This window comes from Schistocerca piceifrons, chromosome 3 (genome assembly GCF_021461385.2).
Source record: "Schistocerca piceifrons isolate TAMUIC-IGC-003096 chromosome 3, iqSchPice1.1, whole genome shotgun sequence".
Classification (NCBI taxonomy): Eukaryota; Metazoa; Arthropoda; class Insecta; order Orthoptera; family Acrididae; genus Schistocerca; species Schistocerca piceifrons.
The window spans coordinates 536,778,322-536,805,872 of record NC_060140.1 but is presented as its reverse complement, the minus strand read 5'-3'; the positions used below and the strand labels follow the sequence as shown (position 1 = coordinate 536,805,872).

At 40.4% G+C, this 27,551-nt stretch overlaps 1 protein-coding gene across 1 annotated transcript in view; it reads left to right on the top strand.

The window, feature by feature from the left end:
• Positions 1-27,551, top strand: part of LOC124789506 (cholinesterase-like) — a 185,407-nt gene that overhangs the window by 10,070 nt on the left and 147,786 nt on the right. The window contains exons 2-3 of the mRNA XM_047256891.1: positions 6,067-6,180; positions 20,641-20,775. Coding sequence (XP_047112847.1) covers positions 6,091-6,180; positions 20,641-20,775 — 225 coding nt within the window. The 5' untranslated portion in view covers positions 6,067-6,090. The remainder of the gene's footprint in view (positions 1-6,066; positions 6,181-20,640; positions 20,776-27,551) is intronic.

Genomic DNA, 27,551 nt, shown 5'->3' with positions numbered 1-27,551 from the left:
TATAGGTGACGTCTATCTCTCTGCTGGTAATGCTTCCCTTTACAGCTTTGTATGTCTCACATGGCCATTCCTGCTTTAACATTATTCAGTTCCTGTCAATTTTATTTTTCAGTCGTTTGTATTCCTTTCTGTATGTTTCAGTTCCTGTTATTTTGTATTTTCGTATTATTCTATTTCGCCTATTAAAATTAAAATATTTTCTGTTGTCCAGTGATTTCTATTGGATTTTGTCCGTTTGTGTATTTGATGTTCTGCTGCCTCCACTATTTCATCTCTCTACTCTACCCGCCCGTCTTGTCCCATATTCCCTTCCCCTGTGTCAGTTTGAAAATCTCCACAGTCAATCATTTTTTTTTTCAATTTTTCCACCTCACCCATTTTTCTGCAATTTCTTCAGTCTTAATTTGTTAACCATTGTAATTAAATTATAGTGAAAACAGGCAAACGCTTTTCGATATGATTCGAAGTTTAAAATATATTTTCAAAATCTATGTCTTATCATCATGTATTTTATTTGAAGCCTTGGTCTCCACGTCTCTTCCACATACACTTCCACCTTCTTTCATAATCCTTAAGCAAAGGATTGAACTATGTTCCGAGCAAGACTCTAACATGCTGTTTAACCGTCTATTCCTCTTCCCCAGTCCACGTTCTCCTATACTTCTTCCATCTCTCCTTTCTCCTAACATCGAATTCCAAGCCACAGTTACAAGTGCGTTTACGTCTTGTTCTACAATGTAAGTAATTTCATCTCAATATACATTCTTTAGCCCAACAATGGCGGGGATAGCGGTGTGCTCCATGCTGCATCCAATGAAGTCTTGGTCAGAGCATGATTTCATTGACAGAGGGTGACATCACTGGCAGAGGATCACATGTTGGATGATCGTTCCTGAAGGACCTGTCTAGTGCCAGACTGCGGAACTTTATATTTTCTCTTCAATTCTGCCCAGCTGGTTGGGGAGTGGCTTCGTATCTACCTTGACTCCGACAATACACTGATGTGCAAAAATTAAAGAAAAATTAAAGAAGTATCATAGGCCAATGGAACGTGTACCATACATACAAAGAGCTGCAGCAGTGTGGTACAGAAGGTAACTAAAAGAAATATGTAATAAGAAGGACAGTAGGGACACTTCTATTCGAAGACAGAAATTACCTTAAATAAACTGAGCCTCTAGCAGTATTTATTAAAGAATGAATCCCAAAACTCAACAAAATTAAATTAAAAGAAAGATATAATGGCCTCTTGGCAATGCACGCAGTCCTTAACTAGGTGTTTGATCACTACGGACGAGAATCCATGCTCTGTAATGTGCTCCCATAGTGGCCACAAGTTTGATGTCGAGTTCTTGTGGTAGGGCGACTCATCCCTCCACTAGCACTTTTGACATGTGTTGTGTGGTGGTTGGTGCATCTGCACGTGCTGCAATACTGTACATGCCCCAATGCATCCCACACTGCTCAATGGAATTTGAGTCGCGAGAACAGGCAGACCAATCCATTCGCCGCATATATCGTCCCATTCCAAGACCCATTCTACCTGCACAGTTCGATGCGGTAGCACACTGCGTATGTAGTTATGAAGTCAGAGCCAGATGTACCCTGAAACGACGTATGTAGGGAATGTGTACAGTGTTGCAAAAACATTGACCAGTCAGTGTACCATGTTTAAAAATTTGGAGGTCAGCTTTGCAACATTATGTCTCCCCACACTATAACACTTGTATCACCAAAACAATCATTTTCGACAACATTCCTGGGTATAGGTGTTATCTCACCATACGACGGTCGATGTAATTGTGACACTGTAACACCTCCCTATGCGTATCTTTTCAGGGGTGCATTCGGCCCTGACATGATCTTAGTGGATCAAAATGTGTGGCAGCTTCCAACTGCGCAAGTGGAGAAAGTCTTGAAACTTTAGAACATTCGGTGAATGGTCTAATCTGACTGTCCCCCCGACTTAAAAACCTATTGAGCACGAATGCGATGGCATAATGCAGCACATCCACATTCAGCAAAGACCATCCAGCGGCTGTCAAACGTGATGGTGGAGGAATGGAACGCCCTGTGACAAGAACTCCTTACAAACTTGTGACCAGCACGGCAGCACGTTTCAGAGCGAGCATTGCCGTCAGTGGTGATCAGACATCCAAGTCCCACCTTCTTTTAACGTGCAGGGAACCCTCATAAATCGCGTTGACTTCAGTGTATAACTGGGGAATGGTACGGTGGGCGATGCGCAGTGAGCGATTTTAGTCCAAAAAGGTGGGAGAGTTCATTCCGTTGTTAAGAAGGGGAGGCCGACAAGAATTTGCCTCCTTTCGGACGGTCGGCGATGACAAAACAGTCGCGTACGCCCTGCAATCTTTCTCGAATGATTTTACAGAAACTATTCGGTAAAAAATTTTCTTTTATCTTTAATTGTAGCTTTATATGTCTGGTTCATTATGATGTGCCCATATTTCGTTAATGGTCTTAGTTATTGGGATTTTTACGTGTCAGTAGGACATTTCGCGAAATTGGAAAATGTTTCCAATGTAAAACGGGTCGCTATGACTTTCTGTCTGGTGAATATTACATAATATGTTGCTGCATATGAAATTTAGCTCTCATATTGAATTTTTCTTTAGACTTGGTTGGAGGTCTCCATCCGTCACCAATGTCGACGAAATTGTTCTGACGTAGTGCACTCATTTGCGATCGCACCCCGCCAGCGACAAAGCCAAGGTGAATTACGCACAACATTCCTCATGTTTCATAAACGTAGAGATAGCGATATGAGATTTTGTCAAATGACAGCACATAAAGAGGGGAGTGTTTCGCTACATGGTTACTACGCAAAACTTCATTAGCTACTGTGTTATTCCACAAACTACAGACTTTTCCCATGAAAGAGTGAAAATTTTAAAGGTCATTGACAGCTGCTGAATTATTTTGTACCGAGGGTGTCCTTTTTCATAAAATGCTGACTTTACTTTTCCTCAGTTCGTCACTTAATAAACCACAGTTTCAGGTTTCCCTCGCAATTGCGTCTGCACAACACGTTAGTGAGGTGAGACTGTGTAAAGTTCGCTGAGTTTTGGCAAAAGAAGCAAATTTTAACATGGCAACGGGAGACATGTGTAGGTTTTAGTCGTGGCTGTTCTCTGAAGAAAGAAAAAGTGTAAGGGAGATGGGTTACCCTATATGTTTTTAATAAAGACGTGTACTTATCAAAAATATACTGAATGTAACATACAATGATATTTGCAAGAATTAAGTTAATTTATTTTGGAAAAGTAGCTGTTTAGAGAATGTGGTTACTTTCCAAAATCTCAAGGTGCTTACTCCGATGAAAATAATTTGAATGACACATTCTGAAAAGTGGAATTCACTCAACCATTTTTAGAAAAATGGACCACTGGTTAGCAGTTCTGTGTGGGATGATTCCCGTGACCGTACATCAGAAAAGAAGTTACGAAGGATATATATTCGATATTGGAATTCTTTAGTTACTAGAAGAGCCATCTGAATGGCACACGCCCTGGAAATTTACTCCTTTAATCATACTTTGTAGTACACTCGGAAGAAACAAAACAGTGAAGAAATGGTTTTCCGATGGTCTAAAACGAATCTGCGACGCACGTTCGAAACAGCGAATACACCGATAGAGACCGAAAGATTAGTTTTGAAGAGAAGACCTTGACTGCACCAAGTAAATTCTCCGCGATGTATGTCCTTCCGAAACACTAGAACAGCAAGGAATGCAAGAGCGTATCTGTGACCATTCGAATGGAAGAGGAAAGTTTTACGAAAATTAAAGCACTCAAGGCATTTCGGGAGTCATAATTAGTCGGCAAGAGCAGTCACAAAGATAAGTATGTACCGACTTTGACTTCTGCCATTATTAATCTTCCACAAAATTTCGAAACAAATCACACTCAACTGTCAACAGCGATTCTAAAGCGTGATTGTGTTTGCCTACGCCAACTCATGGGCTGCCCACAGTTTGCAACGTTCTCTCGTCAATTAATTTTACAGTAATCATTATCATCCAAGAGACCGACACTCTTTCTACATACATCGGGTAAACTTCCATGAACCGTGTTAAGAACTAAGCCGCCAATTTTCACTGTTACCGACAGTTGCACATTTATCGTTTTATGACATGTTTCAATTACTCGGGGTCATCTTCAGATCAATAGGCCGTCTTGTCTTTCCGGAACATTATTCCATAGCAGTCTGAATATACAAGACTGGCTGACGACGATACTACTTAGATATGAAGATGGTCCACAGTGATCGAAACGTGTCATAAAATAAAAAATGTGCTACTGAGATAGAACAATAAATAAAAATTCTTTCAGTGGTTGTTGTTATCAGCTTTGTTGATCGAGTGACTGATATAGTGACTTTGGGTTAATTTATTTGCAGGAGCATAAGGCCTATATGGTCCACTAGAGTGGTCTATACAAACAGGGCCTGACGGCTGTAGCAGACATGTGGCCCACCTGGCTGTTCTATGACCTCTTCATGCTTCAACGTCTTCAAGTTGTCACCGATCCTCTGCCCCGAAGATCATTAACCATCTTACGTGCCTTGATGGAATGGCCCTGTCAGCATGCTCTCCTACTTTCTTTCATTCATCTAAGAAGTAACAATGCTGGAAGATCGAATCGAGACTCGGAAAGTTTCAACACATGGATGTGCATCCTGTGTAGTACTACAGTTGCTACAGTAAGTTACAAGGTTCCCCAGTGGTCAAGACTTTCGAAAAAGAGAGCTGATGGCGGAGGGTAACACTTGGAAGGAAACGTTAAGTGCTATTGCTGATCTTCTACTCTGTTAAAGTACATGGTTTAAGCAGAAAGTAAAAGAGTTACTGATTCGAAAGTTGACTTAAGTTTATTTTCTATTATTAATGATCTTGTGCAATACGTATTTCTCACTGGGCACTAGACGATTACTCAATTCTCGAAGATTTTGCAGGTAATGTCATCTTAGTGTCGACAGATGACTCAAGCGGCGTCGGTCGAAATCCTTATCTATAGATTTCTACATGATCTATATACTAGAAGATACTTAGAGCTTTTGTTTGACTTAAAACCGATAGGAAATTCTCTAAGACATTAATACGGAAACAAAACCACACGTCGCTTTCGACTTATGCCTTTGTGTAGTGGCTGGACACCTGTCAAGGCCACGATATCATTGGAAGCTATCGTAGAAATCACTCGCGACCGTTTTCTGGTAGGAGAGCCACAGTCGTCACGTTTGTCACACCACGACAGCCCGTATATTACCAGCTTACAGTCTGCTCATCCTTCAGAGCTGTTTACTGTCTCCCTCCCCCCTCTCGCTCCCCTCCCCCCGTTTTCAAAACTTCGTTGCACACATTTGCAAGAATTAAAGCCTTTTAACTAATTCTGACAACGATTTTCAGTGAATTTAAGAAAGGTTTTACGGCGACTGTTTCAGACATTTTAGAGGCGACACATCTGTCATTAATTGTGCCCCCTCCTTTACAAATACACGTTGTCGGCTGTCAGCTGCTCTTTTCACGGCTCCTGACTTGCTCTGTACTGTTCCTCAGTAGATTTTGTCGTTTATTGCTATTAGTTTGATTCTCCCAAACCTTCTTTGTATTTTCACTAAAAATTTGCTTTCAAATATAAATTTTCATGCTCGTCTCTTTGACGAAATACCAGATTCCTCGAAACCTGGACATCCGACCGACGCCACAACAAAGATGCCAAATCTGCTGCCACGTTGTGCAACCATCCGTTATCAACGTAAAGTTCAGAAAACTTTCGTTATATCCTGAAACATGGTGCATGATCATTACTAGAAATTTCACATGTGAGAAATCTGAGACGTACACTGCACTGTAATCCAACAGGAGAAGGTATTCTAAGCGAAGAAGCTTTATAATTACGGAACGTTTCATAACTTCTGCCGGTAATGGTGATAACAGCAGCTTCACCAGATAACGCGTAGCACAATGTTCGAATACATCGCTGCTGTATATAAAGTGTCGGAATATCACAAAACTTATCTCAGTGGAACTCTTGTGATTTGCAGGACGCTGGGGCTCTCTCCGCAGCAATGAAACAAGATAACAACGCACCAGCCATGCAGCTTAATCTCTCAATCACCGCCACGCTAGCAATCGTCGCATTCCTGACGCTCTGCGAGGTAAATATTGATGACGGTATATTCAGCGCAATCTCTCAGACCTGTTCCTATTGCACTGCAGTAGCGTTTCAGACATCATCCGCAAGAGACTCTTAAAAATTCCTTGACTCTGCATATTGTACAGAAAATTCCTTAAGCATCAAACCTACGTCGTGGAAATAGACAAATCTACATCTACATCTATACTCCGCAAGCCTATGGTGTATGGTGGTGAGTACTTTGTGTTCAAATGTCATTTGCCCATTGTCTTGTTCCAATTGTGAATGCTTCGCGGAAAAAACAATTGCTGAGTTGGTTCTATGAGCGTCCCAATCCCTCTAACATTTTCTTCACGTTCTTTTCCCAAGATATGCGTAGGAGTACGCAGTATATGGCTCTTCTACAAACGTACTCTCTCAGAAACATAAGCGTAGATTATATTGTGATGCAGAATCCTTGTGTTGCAGCGTCTGTCACTGGAGCTTATTGGCCATCTCTGTGGCGTTTTCACGCTTACTAAATGAACCTTAAACGAAACGTGCTGTTAATCTGCCGTCTTCTCTATTTCCTCTATTAATCGTGTCTAGTACGGATCCCAGACTGACGAGCAATGTTCAAGTATTGATAGAATGAGTGTAATGTAAGGTACTTCCTTTGTTGATGGGGTACACTTTCTGAGAACTTTCCCGATTAATTTTATATGGTCGTTGCACTTCAGATCTCTCAGTCGCACGTTCACAGACATTTTATGCAAGGAACAGTTTCCTGTGATTGTACCTACCTTGTAGTCACACAGTAAAGGGTTCTTCTGTCCATGTGTTAGCAATGCTTTACATTTTTGTATGTTGAGGGTTAGTTGCAAATAGACAGAAGGCCCCTCTACTATATGAATACACAAATGCAGAACAATTATTTCGAGTAAATATCTAGGTAAACCTACTGTAATCTCTCTTAGATACTGAACAATCCAAAAATAGTATAGACCAATCAGTGTGCTTTAATATGGGACACACTCCCGTGTCGAATGAAAGATTCATTCTGAGTACCAACAGATTCGAGTATGGCATTAGAAAATGTTCGGATCACACATTTGGTAAGAGCATCTTACGTTTGAGGAAAGCCGCACGTAACACACCTTCATAGGCCCGGTTTTTCCACTACATGACCAGAGAGAATACGTGAAGGTTATTCAGTCTTTCTGTAGTTCCGTACAACAACGCTACGTAGTGTAGTGGTAACTAACATCACATTTAGTATTACAGCTTTCTCAGAAGCGCAAAAATGTCAGCCACTGATCGTTTCCTTCAGTCTTTTTACTTCTTCTTCAAGTATTAATAAGTGTCGTTTATCTGAAAGTAGACTCTCAGCGCAACATATACAGGCAAGTGGATTTGTGCTTATTGTCAATGGATTGTTTCTCTTATTTCATTAAATTTATATTTGAAAGAGATACTGTTTTCCTCGTCTTTACTAAACATAGTTTTTCATTAGTACTATCACTAATTTATCTGCTATACTCTACTCTACTCAGATCGCACAAATAATACAGTAGAAATACTTAATACACCCTTTAGCAGCCTGCAATGGCAAAGATACTCTTTTTCATAGTTACCATCGAATGGGTCAAGCATTTCATATTCTACTTTTCAAAATAGTGGCATCTGTGGTTGCTTAGACCCTCTGCAGAAATTTCTTCTTCTTATTCCACATGGCTTGGCTGTACTTGTTCTCAAGCAAATGTATTTCCATGACTCATATCATTCTTGCTGTTACCCACATTAAAATATTCCAGAATGGTGCATTTTCTTGAGATAAAAACGATTTTATTTAACTGGAGCATTTACTCACTTAATTTAAACAATTCACATCTGTGTACGGCTAGTCATATTTAAGTTTTGTTGGTATCCCATTAGCGAAATTTAAGTAATGTTGTGTTATGTCGACAAATCTTGTAGTTCTTCATACACGAAGAGATTTAGATTTTAAACATTTAATATTACACAGCCAACTGCATGCAAATAACTGTTTGGTACACTGACCTAGGTTTCGACTCCTCTAGAGATGTCTCCCTTAGAATGAAATTTTAAGAGACCCTACAAAATAATATGGAGAAAAATATGTTTGACAAAATTGTTAACCAAGATACACAATTGTCATGGCATTCAAAGGTTACTTATGTAGAGTTACACTGCGAGACAGCAATGGTCTACATTTAGAACAGATACGCTCAAATAAAAAATTAAAATTAAACACTTTCAACCTTTTGGCACGTATGCCTTGTTAGGGGCAACATCAGACTGATCGGCCTAGTGGCTTACATTGCTGGCAAGAAAATTATACAAGCTGCGCCCCCTATCAGATGCACACAGTGGCATATGCCTACTTGAGCCATTATGACAGAAACATCTGAACTAAACAAAAATTGACAGGAAAACCAAATTCAAAGGAAAAGAGCTTAATGCACTTTTGAAATTAGAAAAACGTAGGGGAAATAAAGTACAACACAGCCATCTATGAGGCTATACAGGAATTATCATTATGTAAACCACAGGATATTATAGAATATTCATAAAAAAGCTACAGTTGTTGAGAGACAGCCATGTTAAAAATTGTATGTAATATTTCTTCACATAGAGTTAGAATCATTTGGAATATTAGAAATAATTTATATTGCATAAACAAACAGACCAACAGGATTTATAGTGTGGGAATACCAAATACTGATATATCAATCACTTTATAAGCTTTCACATGACATATATTGCATCTCTATGTATCACATACCTTTTTTCTTCTTTTTTGCAACTGGAGGTCTAACAGATATCACATTGCTTAATTGTTCCATTTCACATGATGCCTATTAAGTTGTCTTTGAGTTTCTATATGTATTACCTCTATGAGCAATACTTGCAATTTTAGGAGATAATTATGAGATATGCACTATATTTAAAAAAAAAGCACATGATTAAAATCCCAATTCACAACTATATGTGATGGAAGAAAGTTAATATTTTCTGCTCATCAACATACAGGATTAGCAGGAATACTTGAATGATATTCAGACTACTAAAGTATTTGGTCAAGAAACACATTGTTGATATTATTATATTCATTGTTATGAGATGACAAGAATGGTTACAAAATGGGTACTAATAATTAGAGCTGTTATTAGAAGCTCAACACAATGACCATAAAATTGCTGTGCAGTAGAATACAGCTGTCCACATCTGCCACAATTTTTACATCACAACATAGGAGTTTAGTATTGTTGTACTCCAATTTTAATGGAACATTATGACAACATGATCAGTTATGTCATTAGAAGGTAGTAATTCACCATTAACAGAGCTAATATAGTTCTTTTTGAAAATAGTTGTATTATTTTTAGTTACAATGTTTGCAGGTAATGTCCCAGTCACAAACTACACACAATTTACTAAATATACTTCATGGGCATTGAACAGAACTATTTGAACATTCCTACCAGTTATAAGATTACTTTTATTATGTCACCATAAATAGAGCTATTTTATTTTTTTAGTTTATATTATTGAATCAATGGTCACAATTAAATTCATGGATGACATTCGAACTGAAGATATGGATATTCAGATTTTATTCATGTTGTAGCAGATGTTCACATAAAAGAAGAAAGATAATTGTAAATTCATATATGTTAGACTCTATATGTAGAAATTTAACAATTTTACATATGAACACAATGTTTAATCACAACAGAACTGCCAGATCTGTTATATTCCTGAACTGTTATAGCATTAGAAGCTAAGAGTGATGCAACACCAAAATCAGAAACTTAAGGAAGATTTACAATCCTTCTGCCTGGATTATTATATACACAGTGCACATTCATCAAACATGGGCTAAACTGATACCAGCTGTTATTGAAGGGACATTGGCGAATTGCATAATTAGTTTCAAAATCACTACAATATTATCTCTTTAATTACTTTCCCATTTTATTAATTTTGTATAATGAAATAAACTTGTTAAATTTATGTAATTAAACAACATTTATACAAAAAACAGAGAAAAATATTTTATACTAAAGAGATGAAACTTTATTCTCAGTATTTGATCCTTCTATCTGAATTTGCCAAAAAATTGAGGTAGCTGACTCTTAGGGTTAATATTAATCTTATTACTGTTCCAGTTAACACAACAGTAAAATAAATTATTTATAATGAATGGTACTTATTATATATAATGAAACCATCGTACTTTGGGATCAAATTCATATAACAGAATAACATTTACATTCATTTAAATTATAATTATTTGATTGTTCCTTAACGAACAAAGAAAGGGCATCAACTTTATGGGTGCAAAAGAATGATTAGAGTTAAACAGAGAAGATAGACCTTGCAGGTGGAATGAGTGTCTGAAGGACGATAATGTGGTGGGAGATTTTGTTTTCATTTATGACTGAAGAAGAAAATATAGGAGACTCATTATTGAAATAAGAGTTAGAAAGAGTTTTGGAATCAAACTATGTAGAGAAGACTAAAACATATTTAGCTGCCAGTGAGTCATGCATGTTTGTTTGTTTCACAGATTATTTGATATTTGAAGCTGTTCTTAAATAGCAACACTGCTAGATATTTTCGAGATCTTTGATCTAATGCCCCATTACCATTCTTTTTGATAATATTTAATATGTAACTGCATCTAAAATGGATAACGAAAGAGCAGTATGCAGCAATGGCCAGGCCGGTGAGAGCCAAGGAGGCTAGCCAACAGAGAATGCTATGAACACACAACAGGGCATTATTGCCAGAGGTGAATTCGTCAAGGTCCTTGTGAGTGCAGCAAAACAGGTACAAAACATGCTTCAGGGCAATGGTCCAGACTGTTGCTGATGCTGTCTTTGCAGCAGTGTTGCGTGAAACGTATTGAAAACACTGTAGGTGTATGTGATCCATGTCTGTGCCCTAACCAAATAATTGAAGGGAACTGTGAATATGGCCTGATTACCCAAACGTAGTCGAATAGAAAATTCTGACTAGCTGGATCACTATCAGAGATCTTACACTGTCTGGAATTCCAGAGCACGACAAGGAGAACTTCGAAAGCACGGTGATAAAACTTGCCTGAGAAGAGCTAGGGGTAGAGTGACAGAAAATGACGATGGAAGTCAAAAAGTGGGTTAAACGAGACCGTGATATATGTATCATAAAGAGAAATACGTTAAGAGAGAAGAAGAAATTTGTGAAGTTAGCTCTGACAACAGCTGGGAGTCTCCAGATGTGAGTTAGACAACTTGTGTCCCCTTAATGACACGGTAATGACGAAGAAGCTACTAAAAAATACAGTTTTCACTGCAAATGAACTGAAAACCTAACAAGTAGAACCTAAAAACACGTCATTTCATGCAGCGACTATTTATATATTTGTATCATATTGTTTCCGTACAACATAAATGTGACTTACCCATTCGATATTCAATTACTTTACTTTATTACTATTGCTTTTTTATGTGTCTTTTCCCCTGTAGTGGCTTAACTTTACTATATTTTATTTAGCGCCTTATTACCAAATAATTGGTATTACTTATCATTAGAGCTATTGACATTAAATCATCCGCTATCATTTCTTATCTTGCGTTTTCTACTGTTGTGTGAGAATTGTTTATGGTCTACGTAGTGAAATTCGACTTCCCACTACCTCTTCTTTTTCGTGTAACAGCTGTGTAACCCAGCTAGCCTCGATCACAAAACCATCCTTCCTACCTTCTTCCAGTTTTCATACCCCTTCAAATGGTTCAAATGGCTCTGAGCACTATGGGACTTAACATCTCAGGTCATCAGTCCCCTGGAACTTAGAACTACTTAAACTTAACTAACCCCTTCAGCACATACCTCATGCTTTGACTCTGATATGGTGTCTGGGCTTTTGGACATGTCCGAAACAACAGACACCATGCATTCATATACCTGATTCGCCTCGATGAGCTATGAGCCTGACATCATCAGTAAGAATGTACAATGACGTTTGACCCTCTGCAAGAATCTCAAAGTAGCGAACAAGGTGGACATAGATGGGCACTGTGGTTAGGTGGTGCGAGGTAGGAATTTGGGTCAGCCGAGTCTGCACAATAACGATAGACGCTGTGTCCAGGTGGCGCAGTGATTAGCGTAGTTGCCTAGTAAACAAGAGATCCTAGATTCGAATCCCGGTCTAGCACACATTTTGACTCGTCACACTGACTCCGCGTAAAGTTCCATAACGAATTTCCTCCCTTCACCCTCCCCCAACCAACTCTTCAACCTTCAGTTTGCATAAAATATTAAGTCTCTCGCCTGTCATCGCGACGAGTTCCACCATGTGTTTCAAGATGCAAACATGCATATCAAATTTCTGCCAGAGACATGAAACAAAGCAAGCGATCTTCAACAGAGAAAATCCATTCATCTATGTCTTCTAGAACAGGTCAGATTTAACATGTGAGAGGGCGTAAAGAATCTCTGACGTATTATCAGGCTATATACATCCAACACTAATGAAGAGAAACAATTCGACTGTATGTTCATGTATACCATATTACTTTCTTCTTCAGATCTACAGCCACTTCAGCTTCACCTTACCCATTATACAGTAAACTGTCACAGCCTAATACATACATTTGCAGTGAAATCCTCAAAGAGAGTAATTTGCACTACTCAAACATCCACAGCTGTTAAGTGTGCCTGTAACATAAATTCCAAGTTGTGCTCGCTAGAATGTTCAAGAAAGGAAAACACAACTGACTACTTACACAGACATTATGTTCACCAGTATATCTTAAACTGCAACAAAGATACAATTGACAGATTGGTAGATAACGTACCTTACATTAAGGAACATAAAAGAGAAATCTTCTGATTTTCTGACCAACAAATGTATTCCATTATATTACGGTACAATTATTGTTCCAGAAAGATTGGAAAAATAAGAGGAAAATCAGCGTATGTGAAAACGATTGAGGTAAAGCAACTCAGGAAACTCAGAGATTCCGTAGATCAGGTACAACTGAATATCATGTTGCTTACTATCACAATCGCAACAGCGTTAGTCAGTCCGTAAGAAACACTAAGCTCAGGCATTAACTCACAAAAGATGTAAACCAGACGTTGAATAGTAAAAACTGCGTGTTCTGTATAATTGCAAAGTAAATGTGATAGTTGACATAACCGCCTCAATCGGAATGTTAGATTACTAACAATTCTGTTAAAAAAAGCTGTCATGCGTGTCACATAAGTATTTACTGGACCTGTTAGTCTCAGTCCTAATGTCAGAACCCACTGCTGTCCATATAACAGATATTTTCAATCAGTCCTTGACATCTGGTTTCCCTATTGCCTGGAAAGAGACACCTGTCAAACCACTACCACAGGAAGTCCCCGCCACAGCTCGCAGCCCTCTAATACCCCATTTTTAACTTCTACCCTTGTGCTAGGTCTTAGACTATGTAGTCTACCAGCAGGTTACGAATTAATTAACAACAAACTAATTATTTGACAGATATCAATCTGGCTTCCGCGAATATAGTAGCTGTAATTCACCATATCTGCGGCGACGTACATGTGCCCACGGTACTCTGAGCGTTTCTCTGGGAAACACAAGTTGACATAAAGTCATGTTTTCAGCTAGTCAAGCCTACCACAGAAGTCGTCGAACCGATGACTCGGAAAGGTCCACAGAAGGTAAATACCTTCTATACAGAAGCGTATCTATGAAAGACTTGTAACATTATCAATGTTAACTACATATAAAAACATCTTGGCAACTGTCTATTTATGCAAGTTATTTTCGATGTGTACTGTGCATTGAAAATGGTGCAAGATGTGTAACGTGTGTGAGATTCTGCACGAACGGACAATAAGAAAACTGTAAATACAAGTTCTTGTGAATTTCGCCACTAATTACATATACAAGTCGATAACTACCTAAAAATTGCGCATTTTGTATACTTTCAGTAAAGAGAACAAAACAAAGCACAACCTCTCACATCGAAAACATTACTTAAAAATGGCATAGTACAAAGAGAAAACACATTTGAAAATTTGAATCATTTCCCAAAGCGTGTCGTGTAAAATACGAGTAAAAGAAAATTGTGATTGGTAGCCGAAAAGTTATTTATAAACAAACCCATTGCTCTCCACAGTGCAGGATTTCAAAAAATCCGTTTATAATGGACAAAATCACAAAGCGTTTTGACACCTTTTGAAAATGAGTTATGCAAATAATGCAAGCATAACCAACTACTGAAAAAGAACTTTCGGTGTCTCAAACGATGACATAGGGTCATCTTATTAATTAACACAAAATTGGAAACAAGCTAACTCCATATTCCCATTGTGAACAAGTTTCAGACACTTTGATATGAATGAGAAGAGCAGATTGAATGGGGTTCAAGTTTTCTTTTTAGAAATCTTCTTATCGACTGGCGAATTGTATCACAGAGCTACAAGATAACATACATGTACCACTCATTTTATAAAAGAGAAATTGGAGCCACCTTCCTCCCTTATGCATCGTGTGGGACGACAATTCTTCATAAATCTTATTCATGACCAACTTTACCCCAGTATTATACAGCTTTTCAGACTTGTGTCAAACAGTCTAGCTCCTCCTATCCCCAGTCCCTCCTCAGCTCAAGAGTATCTCAAGTTCTAGCAGAACAACACATGCTGAGGTTATGGAATCACTTTACACCCGCTTAAAGCAGATGTCAGCATAAGAATTCCTCCTGTCCAGTAAACTTTACTACTCATCTCTTGACAGTTCCCTTTTCACTATGCAAGTGGTCCCTGTCGGTGGGAGACACCGTCAGCTATGGAGCCAAGCCTACCATCGAGTGCATCATTAAACCTCCTCGCCTTCGCAGCTTTCGCCAATGTAAGACCATATCTTATCCACTACTTCAGTGTAAGAAAAGTGAACGAAATAATGCATTTCAAATGATGTAAGGTCCGTGATGGAATAAAAACAATATGGACAGATTGCTACCCGCCTTCTGTATGAGGTGCTAAGTCGCAGACAGATGCCGTGAAAAAGGATGTTGAATAAGTAAGCTTCTGGAAAAATTCCATTTTACAAAGTAGGAAACAACTCACGTTTAAACATTCACACAAGCACAACTCACACACACATGGTCACTGTATCCAGGAACTAATACCCAACTGTTGCTGTATATCTTGTATATGAACACTCATCAGGCTGGGGTGGGGCTTCGGTATTAAGTGAGGGATGGGGAGGGGAAGGACGGCTGGGTAAGACTGGGGACACTGCTAGTGCTGCCTGAGGGAATGCAGAGGGAGGTGGTCGGGACAGGATAGATTGCTAAGTGCAGTGGCTGTGGTGAGGGTGCAGGGGCGAGACAGGGGGACATATGGAGATGGGAAAGTAATAAGTGGGTGTCTAGATGGGATAGAAGGTATGTTTAGTACTGGGCACAGTTCGACCAGTCATTAAGACAGACAGCTTGTCAGTAGTTATGCACACATAGGATGCAGCACAGTGGTGGCAGCTGAGATGGAAGGTCACATGGCTGCTTTCACAGGGGGCCCGAAATCTGATGAGTTAGAAGATGCCTCTGATAGGGTTGGAGTATGTGGTACTGGTAGGATGTGTAGAACAAGTCTCGCATCTATGTCTACTACAGGGATACAAGTCATGGAGCAAGGGGTTAGGTGCAGGGCTAGAGCAGAGGCGGATAAGGGTATTGTGTACATTAAGTGGGTGGGGGAATACAACTGTAAATGGGGTGGGGAGGATAGTGGGGATGATATTATTCATTTCAGGGCATGATGAGTGGTAGTCGAAACCTGGCAGAGAATGTGATTCATTTGCTCCAGTATTGGGTGGTCCTGAGTCAAAAGAGGAATGCTCCTTTGTTGCTGGTGAAAGGATACGTTGGGTGGGGGGTGACAGGTGATGTGAGGCAAGTTGACTGTTTATGGGCAAGTTGGGTAGGGTAATTTCGATCTGTAAAAGTGCCAGTAAAACACTTGGCATATTTGTAGCGTGATGCTTTTACTATGGATGTCGAGGTTGTATGGAAGGGACTTATTAGTGCTGAATGAGTGACAACTGTTGAAGTAGAAGTGTTGTTGGTGACAAATTGCTTTTATGTGGATGGAGGTACTGATCTATCCATCGTTGAGGTGGAGTTCAACATCGAGGTGGCTTGTTCGGCAGAGGATGACCAGATAAATTAAATGGGGAAAAAGACGTTTAGGCCTGAAGGAATGTGCATAGATTGGCCTCACCTTCAGACCACGAATATGTCCTCAATGAATCTGAATTGGATTCTGAGTGTTTAGAAAGGATTCCTCTAGATGATCCTCGAATCGACTGGCACAGGATGAGATGCCAATTCCTGTACTGCATGTTTGTTTGTAGATGATGCCTTCAAAAGAGAATTAAATGTGGATGAGGATGTAGTTGGCCATGCAGTCTGTTGGGAGTTGGGAAAAGTAATGTTCAACAGCAGTAAGGCCATTGTGTTAGAGGAAGCAGAGGGGGGTGATTTCAACAGTGAAGAGCAGGGTGCTGGCTGGCAAAGGAACACGAAGTGTGAAGAATCGGTGAATGATATGGTAGTGACTTTGATATAGGATGGTAGGTTATGGGCAATGAACTGAAGGTATTGTTATCAGAGAGTGGAGCATTTGTCAGTGGGGGCACAGTAATTAGCCACAATGGGGAATCATTAGTAGATGTATGTATGAACTTTAGGAAGAATGTTGGAGTGCACCGAGTGGTGGTGGCGACAAGAGAGGTAGACTGGGGGTAAAGAAGGGGGGGAGGAAGGAGGGATGGAGGGAGGAAGGTTCTAAAATGAACTTAAGGATTTAAGATCGTGCTGAATTTAGGGATTGGGTTCACTGTGGCAGGGCTTTTAGGTGGACACACCAGACAACTGGTTGATTCCCTCTACCAGGTAATCCCTGTGTGTCGAACACTCTGCGGTTCGTAGCCAGAGTGGTGGACGCAGAGTCAACAGGTGGCATTATAAGGTCGACGTCCCAACGTTTAGAAGGCGATTGCCAACAGATTTAAAGTATTTTATAAAGTGCATGCTACACGGACGTCTATTTATCCCATATTATTACTACTGGTTTTGGATACCAACCACCATCACAGTACAAAATTTCATATCTTATTTATATTATGTCATGCCGTATCCACATAGCAATTTTATTTACGTGAGCCCTTCAGAGGTGCTGAACATCAGTAGAAGAAAAGAGGTGTTCGTACTCAAGTGGTCGTGCATGAGATATGAAAATATAACTATTGATGGGCCACCTCTTGATTGTGAATACCTGTTTATTTTTTTGATGCCCAGTATTTCTGATGTGGCCGTGGTAATAACGTGGCCATATGAATCTGACATGACTTTGTAAATAATAGTCTATACGAACTTTTTAGTATATTTTTTATTAGCCAACACAGATAGTGATGGCTGCGTCTCACGATTTCGTAAAATACTTTCATAAAGCAATTTGTTCGAAATGTTACAGATATTTCACTTAGAAATAAAACTGAAAATTAGTTTTATTACTCGTAAACTTTGTTGGCAGTGATATCTGGGAAAGATTCATAATTCCGGGAATTTTCACAACATGATAAAATCGTCACAATGGTGTTGAAAAGGTTTATATGGATTATGCAAAATAGGGTAAGGAAACGCAGTGCAATGTCGCACCTTAACTGTCTTTAATAGTCATAAAGTTTTCTCCTTTGTGTGATTTTAATGACGCTTTTGCACTTGTACAAGAAATGCCTTAAAAGGCTTTAGAGAACGAAGTGTAAGATACCTGACGAGGTTGATGACAATACAGACATATTCGTGTTCCTGATTCTTTACATGTTAAAATAAAAGTGGTCTTGTGTTGAAACGTTTAATGTAATGTATTCATATGCACAACGATTAACACTAGCGTGTCTCACAGAGCCTTAGTCATACAGCTATGTGGAAGAAGAACTTTACCTTTGGACGAAACTGGAACGCATGTTATAAGCAAGGAGCTTAAACTCTAATGTGAACCAGCCAATAGTATTGCTTAGCAGGGAGGCTGGGTTAGCAAAGACCAATGGACTGTGCACGAAGCGACGCACCATGTTCTTGCGTTTGCTGCAGCATCGGCGTGTCAACTTGCGTATTATAGACGATTTGTCTTTTGAAACGGAAATGGGCATGTTGAAGATACATGGTCTAGAATTATACTGCGACGGTTCCCGGTTTGCACTGCCTTTGCGTACTTACGTTACATTGACATTCAAAGCGCTTACGGTTTTATTTCACAGTGGATAATGTTACATGTTTGTCAGAGCTCACGTTTTTATGAAAAATATGTGAATCAATATCTAATTTTTATTCAGCTATCCGAACTGGCTGATCTTGTTTGCTCCTTTGGATGGGACTTGTATGTAAGAAACGAGAGCTTTCATTCATTTTCTGCCCGGTACACGTAAACATATTCAGTATTCGTATAATTTGATATTCTTACGAAGTTGTTTTTACCCCACTGATCTTCACGCAGATCCTCACATTTGTTCACTTCAGAACTACTTTCTCGAACATATTACGTTTCTAACCCAGTATCTTCAAACCAGAGAGGGATATAAAAAATGATTTGCAGTTAAGATGAAATTTTCAGCTACAAACCTTACAATATGTAAGCAATACTACACACTGGACACAAAAATAATTCTGAGAAATAAAATGAACATTTCTCATTGAGCATGAGACCTAAGACTTCTCCTACTTACTACAGATCACTTCGATAGTCTTCAGAATTTGTAAAACTAAGAGATCAAGTCTGCTTCTGTTGAGGCAGCATATAAATTATTCGGAAGGAAATAAACACTTGACAGGAATTGTGAAGTCAGCTGTAGTGGACACATGAACTACGGCCAATATGTAGATTGAAACTTCCTACCAGATTAAAACTCTGTGCCGGACCGATACTCGTACTCGTGACCTTTGCCCTTCGCGGGGAAGTGCTCTACCACTCTTCATTCTTTCTTTCCTTTTTTCCTCCAAATGATAAACAATTAAATAAGACGCCCTCCAGTTGAAGGATAATGATGTGCAGTTAGCGTCAATAACAAACAAAACATAAATGGAATTAAAAACGCATTCTTGTGGAAACAAACAAAATGGCATCCGCGCGCCACCAACTTGTGGGTAGGTGCACTCATAATCCGAAGTCAATCTGGCATTTTACACTCCCGTCTTCTCTAAGAATATTCCATTTTTCCGATACACTGGTCGGAGTCCTGGTATTACACTCTAACATTGAAAGCACCTATTCATACCCAGGACACCCGAGTTGCAGGGGGGGGGGGGGGGGAGGGGCGGTCCAAGAATGAGCTATCCAAAAGTATCGCAGATTATGGATGAGGAAGGTAAATCGATCTTGCAAGAATGTTAAAAAACCTAGGACACTCTTTATCTCCTACATGGAAAAAGGAAGAGATTGATACACCTTTTATCCGGGTCACCGCTTTAGTCTTCGTATAAATAAGTTTCAGCGGGGAACAAAAGTGTCTTCTGTGCTATGGCATTGGGAGCCGTACGTAGATGAAAGACAAGCATTTTCTGAATCAGCTGCCACACGTCTGCAGTGGATGCACATTTCAATGGGCGTTTATGACTGGGGGAAAGCTGCGAATCTGTCATGTTAATGGCGTATGGCTGAAGATGTGTCATGTATTTAGCGTAACATTAGATACAAGATCTGACGAGCGTTCCTGTCAAGGAGGACATAGTGTACTCATCGCCAGACCACGGGCCATGCGGCCGTAGGAATCGGCTTTCCACCACATTCGAAGTATCATATCCTATCATTAGGCGACACATGTCACGTCCCGTGGGTTCCTGGTACAAGGCAAGTCGGTATGGACATATCGGTCTTCGATGAATGAGAGCTGATGGCGTGTGAGGTGGAGGCAGAAATGTGTGCTACTGCAATGGGCCCCACTCGGGAGGGAGGGGCCAGTTCATCAGTCAGGCTGCCCCTTAACCCGGTTACGTGACGGGTCTGTGATTTAACCATCGTAATTACATAAACGACAGCCGCTTTTGCATGGACGTTAACATGACCGAGGGCACCGTCTCGAGGAGGAAAAGCTAGCGTGTCTAGCGACTCTGATGAAAAAGTGGCCAAACGCTACTTGCGGTTTGCGTGCTGTTTAACCTGCTGAGCTACCCAAGCATGATTCATGAGCAGTCCTCAGAGCTTTACTTTATCCAGTAACTTCAAAGAAGTTACAATCTGTATTCACCTCATGTCTTCAAAAGTGAGGGTCAGTGTGTCATTGTTTCTCTCTTAAGAGTTTTAAATTTTATTTACTGAAACATTCCAGGCTTAATGATCGAGGTAATGAGTTTATTTACATTTTGGCGAAAGCTTTTGGTAACGGAGATTTTTTTATCTCATTTTCATACCCATGTGAAATTCACTCCTGTTGCAGGGAGAAGATATGCTGGTGACCGTTCAGCAGGGAACACTACGAGGAACCACAGCCACGAGCGTCTACAACACCTCTTACACGGCCTTTTTGGGTATCCCGTATGCCGTGCCGCCAACCGGAAAGTTGCGTTTCCTGGTGAGTATTCAACTGTTAGTGAGTAAATTTTGACAGCTGTCAGAAAGTGACTGGGCGCACAGTTTCTAAACTTCACTTGCTTCAGTCCACCGAGGAATCTTAGCAAAACCAACAAAATAAAAGAAAAAAGTGTCGAAGTGTATCTAAAATGTAGCAAACTGGTAAAAGGGGGAGTAACAAACAGCGTTTCGGATAAATAACTCGTATTGGAACTTAAAAATAATTTGTAATATATAAATGGGATGTCAGTTTGGCATAAAATAAGTAATATAAATGCGAACAGTGATTATTACATGCTGTGAGATACAATTCTTTTAAAGGCGACATGTGAGGCACCAATAGCGCCATTCTTCTTGAGAAGAAACTCTCAGCTTGACGAGGATCTGAAGGATTACCTGTGGCAACTCGCCTTCCTGAAAGCCACCGAGGTATCTTGTGCAACACTGACGTGCTATTCTACATGCGATTTGTAATTTGTATAGCGTTACAGGTACCTAGAGGTAAAGGAAAGAAGCAAGAGAGATTATTGTTTGTTTCTTCTACATCTAGCTCATTAGTGACGGAGGACAAACTAGGATCTGTTTCAGGATGGGGAAGGAACTCGGCCGTGCACTTTCGAAGGAATCATCCCGGCATTTGCCAGGAGCGGTTTAGGAATTCACGGAATGGTGGAGGGTAACTCGTACCTCAAGTAGTTAATTCGTCTTGTATTCCACTCGCAAATGGAGTGAAAGAAAAACGACTGCACCTGTCCCTCTGTACAAGCTCTAATTTCTCTCGTCTTCCCTTTTTGGTCCAAACGTGAGTCGTACATTGGCAGCATTACAATGTCTCTGCAGTTATCTTCAAATGCCGGTTCTCTAAATTTTCTCAAAATTGTTTCACGAAAAGGACGTCATCTTCGCTCGAGGGATTTCCATTTGAGTTCACAAATTTTGTCCAAAATACTACGTGATGATCGATCTCCCGGTACAGATCGCGCTTCACGCTTCTGTATCCAGAAAGGCCCGTATAGGACCTGCAACATGCGGTCGTGCATTATCCTGCTAAAATGTAGGGTTTCGTAGAGATCGACTGAAGGGTAGAGCCACGGGTCGTAACACATCTGAAATGTAACGTCCACTGTTCAAAGTGCCGTTATTGCGAACAAGAGGCCACCGAGATGTGTAACCAATGGCACCCCATACCATCACGCTGGGTGATACGCCAGTATGCCGATGATGAATACACGCTTCCAAAGTGCTGTAAACAGAACCTGGATTCACCAGAAAAAATGGCGTTTTGCCATTCGTACACCCAGGTTCGTCGTTGAGTACACCATCGCAGGCGCTCCTGTCTGTGATGCAGCGTCAAAGGTAACCGCAGCCATGGTTTCCGAGCTGTTAGTCAATGCTGCTGCAAACATCGTCGAACTGTTCGAGCAGATGGTTGTTGTCTTGCAAACGTCCCCATCTATTGACTCAGGGATCGAGACGTGGCTGCACGATCCGTTACAGCCAGGCGGATAAGATGCCTGTCATCTCGACTGTTAGTGATACGAGGCCGTTGGGATCCAGCACGGCGTTCCGTATTACCCTCTTGAACCCACCGATTCCATATTCTGCTAACAGTCATTGGATCTCGACCAACGCGAGCATCAATGTCGCGATACGTTAACCGCAATCGCGATAGGCTACTTTCCGACCTTTATCAAAGTCGCATTTCTCCTCCTTACGCGAAGCATCACAACAACGTTTTACCAGGCAACGCCGGTCAACTGCTGTTTGTGTATGAGAAATCAGTTGGAGACTTTCCTCATGTCAGCACGTTTTAGGTGTCGCCACCGGCGTCAACCTTGTCTGAATGCTCTGAAAAGCAAATCTTTTACATATCACAGCATCTTCTTCCCGTCGGTTAAATTTCGCGCTTTAGAACGTCATCCTCTTGGTGTAGCAATTTTAATGGCCAGTAGTGTACGTCCTCAATTCCTTGCTAGATGTATTACTATCTCTGTCTTCCTCTACAGCTTTTTCCATCTACAGCTCCCTTTAATACCATGGAAATAATTCCCTGATGTCTTAACAGATGACCTATCATCATGTCCCTTCGTCTTGTCAGAGTTTTCCATTAATTCCTGTCCTCTCCAAATCTGTGCAGAACCTCCTCATTCCTTACCTTATAAGTCCACCTAATTTTCAACATTCGTCTGTAGCACCACATCTCAAATGCTTCTGTTCTAGTTTTCCCACAGTCCGTGTTTCATACTCTTACAATTCTGTCTTCCAGACGTACTTTCTCAGAAATTTCTTCCTTAAATCAAGGCCTATATTTGATACTAGTAGACTTCTCTTGGTCAGGAACGCCCTTTTCACCAATGCTATTCGGCAACTGATATTCTCCTTCCTCCGTCGGTCATTGGTTATTTTACAACCTAGGCAGCAGAATTGTTAAACTGCATCTACTTCCTGACCATCAATCGTAATGCTAAGTTTCTCGCTATTCTCATTTCAGCTATTTCTCATTACTTTCATCTTTCTTCGAATTACTCTCAGTCCATATTCTGTACTCCTTAGATTGTTCTCCCATTCAGCAGATCCTCTAAATCTTTTTCACTTTCACTCAGGACATGTCATAAGCGAATCGTATCATTGACATCCTTTGACGTTGAATTTTGATTCCACACCTGAACCTTTCTTTTATTTTCATCATTGCTTCCTCGAAGTACAGATTGCAGATTGAACAGCAGGGTGGAAAGACTACGTCCCTGTCGTATACCCTTTTAAATCCGAGTACTTCGTTCTTGGTTGTCCACTGTTACTATTCCCTCTGGCTCTTGTACCTATTGCATATTACCAGTCTCTCCCCACAGCTCGCCACTACTTTTCTCAGAATTTCGAACATCTTGCACTATTTTACGCTGTCGAACGATTTTTCCAGGTCGACAGATCCTATGACATTCCTTTATTTTCTTTAGTCTTGCTTCCATTATCAACTGCTACGTCAGAATTGCCTCTCTGCCTATCCTAAAGCTAAACTGATCGTAATTTAACACACTCTCAACTCTCTTCGGAACTGTGTGAATGAATTTTTCTGGAAGTCAGATGGAATTTCGCCACACTGATACATTCTAGACACGAGCGCGAATAGTCGTTTTTTGCCATTTCTCCCAATGAGTTCAGGAATTTTTTGTTACTGAACATGAAAAGTACAATCTTAAGAAGTTCTTAAGGTTAGTTGAGATTTTTGTATTTGGCTGTTAGTGCTACAGACTATTATGAAATATGGCTGAGAACCTCGGGCCGCAAGAATACTTCGTTCGGGCCTTATGCGGCCTGCGGATCACAGCTGGGTGACCACCGTGTGTATGGAGCAGAGGTTGATACTGATATTTCTTTTTCTTGAATTTAGGTTTGTCATTCTCTTGTAATACATTCAAAAGCTGCGAGAAATTTTTGTGGTTGATTACAGCTGTACAAGTCAAAATATTGCCTCTGTATTTCTTTACGTGTATCGTCACGAAAAATCGTAATCGCTCTGTATTAACGGCACTTGAAACAAAAACTTATGTACTGGCACATAGAACGAGTCAAATTCCAGGAATGTCGCTTTGAACTTGTTAATAAATTGCTCATTTTGAAATTTTTCTCGTTTTTTAGCAGTGATGCGGTTGTAGCATATATCTGAGTTAGAATACATTTTCAATTTTTACAAAGAGAAACAACTGTCTTTTGTTTCTCTTGATAAATGTGTTATTTGGACATGGTACCTTTTCAGGTTCCAATCCTCTTATGATGGGAGATTTACGTAACTTCATTTTGGCCCCGCTCTCCAGGTCATAATCTTTAGTGGTTTCACTTGAAATATTCATTTTTTCTTGATTATTTGCCATTGTACTTATACCTCCTACATAGGCGTATTTAACCCTCTAAATGCACACGTGGCCACGAATGACTGCTGTACAGGCAACACAGTCAGGAGTACCCTTCACCACTGTGAAACATGTAAGTAACATCAGAGAGCTTACACGTTTCTCGGGCGGACATGGAAAGTAGGCCCGCAAAACGTTGGTCCCGACAAGCTCTCTTGAGTCTTGCTCCGGATCAGCTCCATGGCTATGGGATGTAATGCTCAAGCAGTGAATGCTTTTCTCTCAAAGCTCTTCTTCATTTTATTTGCGCTGTTAACGTTTAGCTGAACTCGATTATATTCAAGCTACTACTCATGCAATTTTCCCGTACACGTACACAGTGATTATAGAAACCGAATACCAGCAGTGAATCTAACACGTAATTCCGGTGACAGATCACACGGCCACCTCTTAAATTAACCGTGCCACGTCCGTAAATAACCACGTCGACCCTGCGCCGATGGGAGACTTGGACACAAGAAAACGATAATGAATAAGGATGTCTCTACCACGTATTTATGTTCAACCTTATCGTAGACACCTTCGAAATTTATAAAAGTTAAACTCACTGTCAAATCTGAATCGAAGTGGACCAGATCTGTGTATGCTGGCAATACGTTAGTTATTGACCTACCGAAATACGATAAATAACTTATTTCAGTCTATCATTTAAGAGTCTTGTGTATATGCTCTAAATCCTCCTTTAATAAGGTTACTGAGCGATGTTAATTTATTAACGCTGGATTGGATTTCTTCAACAAAATGATAATATCCTCCGTGAAACAGCTCGAGGCAGTTATCCTCGAAATTCATTCAACGTTTCTGTTAGTTTTTGTCCCATTATTTCCCAATATTTGTCGTATAGTTTGATAGGTATGACATCCGTCCCTTGTGCTCCATGCTTTGACGCGGCCTTTATTACTTTTTCAAATCCTCTCTGGGGAAGGATTCGTTTTGACTGTATCGTCCTCAGGCAAAAGCCAGCAAACACTTTTCTTTTCATTCTATGTTGTGCTGTCAGATAAGGTATACTATTACACCCATCCGCTGAAGCCAAGTGCCTGCTTTCTCTGTGACACTATCGTAGTGTTGTATAATACTTGTAAATACTCTAATATCCGAATGTTTATAAGATACAATCCCATGCCCGTTGGTGACCCTGTTTATGAGTCACTCTTTTGTTGTTCCATACATGGCAATATTCACTAACATCCGTCCCTAAATCTCACGAAAGTATGTTTCTATAAAATGACCTCGTAAAAGGTCACTGTTAACTTCTATTTGCATCTGCAGTTGGAAACGTTCTATGGCCGATGTTTTATGGTGACATGGTAGGCAACATGGGCACAAAGTGTTACAGGCCAAAATTCTATATTGTTTACATTTGTGAAATTACGGTTTTTTCCATGTATGCTCTGTCCATCCGGCCGTCTTCTACTGGAGACGCGTAGGGATAATCCAGTTGTCCCGGATGGAACTGATCCCATGCATCAATTATATCCACACTTTTTACTAAGACAGACAGCCCTTCAGAAGAGTTAAAACTAGCCGTTTGCTCTTTGGGGTTTAGGACGCAGTTGGAGTCACCACAGAACATGATAGATGTACGACTCCACGTCCATCCACTGTGCCTCTTGCTCCCGTGAATGCATATATTTTTAATGCGTGTCAACCACTGACTTCTATTTCAGTGCCACGTGCAGCTTTCAACACAGCGGGGAAATGCATTCCTAGTCTTGGCGGTATAGTACTGCTGTGTTGATTTCCGTACCCATGATAACACAGGAATCGTAACCCGTCACATTACCCTACGTTACCCAGTTCCATTTGCTGCAGAAGTGATACATCTATGTCGCCAAGCAGGCGGCTATGACGAATCGCAAAATCAGAGAGGTCATCGAAATACTTAAACACCCTAATAACTGGAATACAGAGGATGGACTCAGACTTGCCCCATCTTGGCTGACAGCAATCAGAGCGCAACAGACCACACTTGTCAACACGAGCCGCCAGGGTGGCCGAGCGGTTCTAGGTGCTACAGTCTGGAACCGCGGGATCGCTACGGTCGCAGGTTCGAATCCTGCCTCGGGCATGGATGTGTGTGATGTCCTTAGGTTAGTTAGGTTTAAGTAGGTCTAAGTTCTAGGGGACTGATGATCTCAGCAGTTAAGTCCCATAGTGCTTAGAACCATTTGAAAGATTTTTTTTTTTTTTTTTTTTTTTGTCAACACGAGGCACGAGCACTACCGGCGAGTAACTGCCCCCGCGCGGCCGACGTCCAGCATTTGGTGAACAGCAGCCTACTTTTCATTCGACAGTGGCCACCAATCATGGTACATAACACAAGAGCCAATAGACTAGAAAGGTTACGCTCTCCCTCCACCGCAATAACCTATTAAAATAAATTTCCCTCTCCTTCCTCCTTAAGTGTCCAATGAGAGGAACTATCTTTATAAAATTATGACGTAATGGCATGTACAGTGAACAATAACAACAAAATATAAGGGACACTGCATAGCTAGAACGCACCAGTAGACCCAGAAGAAGGTCGTTGCAACCGTTTCCCAGAGAGAGAGAGAGAGAGAAAGAGAGAGAGAGAGAGAGGAGAGAGAGGGAGAGAAAGAAAGAGAGTTTGTGGTTGATGAACGATCAACGGCAAGGTTATCAGAGCCCGTACAGTTGTAGGTAGGAATGAATGCGGTTAAACTGAAATAAATAAATAAATAAATAACAAGCTTTTAAAAAAACACGCACTTTCTTCCAGCCTACTCGGTCATTCTTACCACCACGCTAACTCAAATCTTTTACGATAGCGTGAAAATGGACAGTTGTTCTTAAAATGACAATTAAAACACAATTAATGTAAGAGGAAACCTAAAAAAGGAAGAGA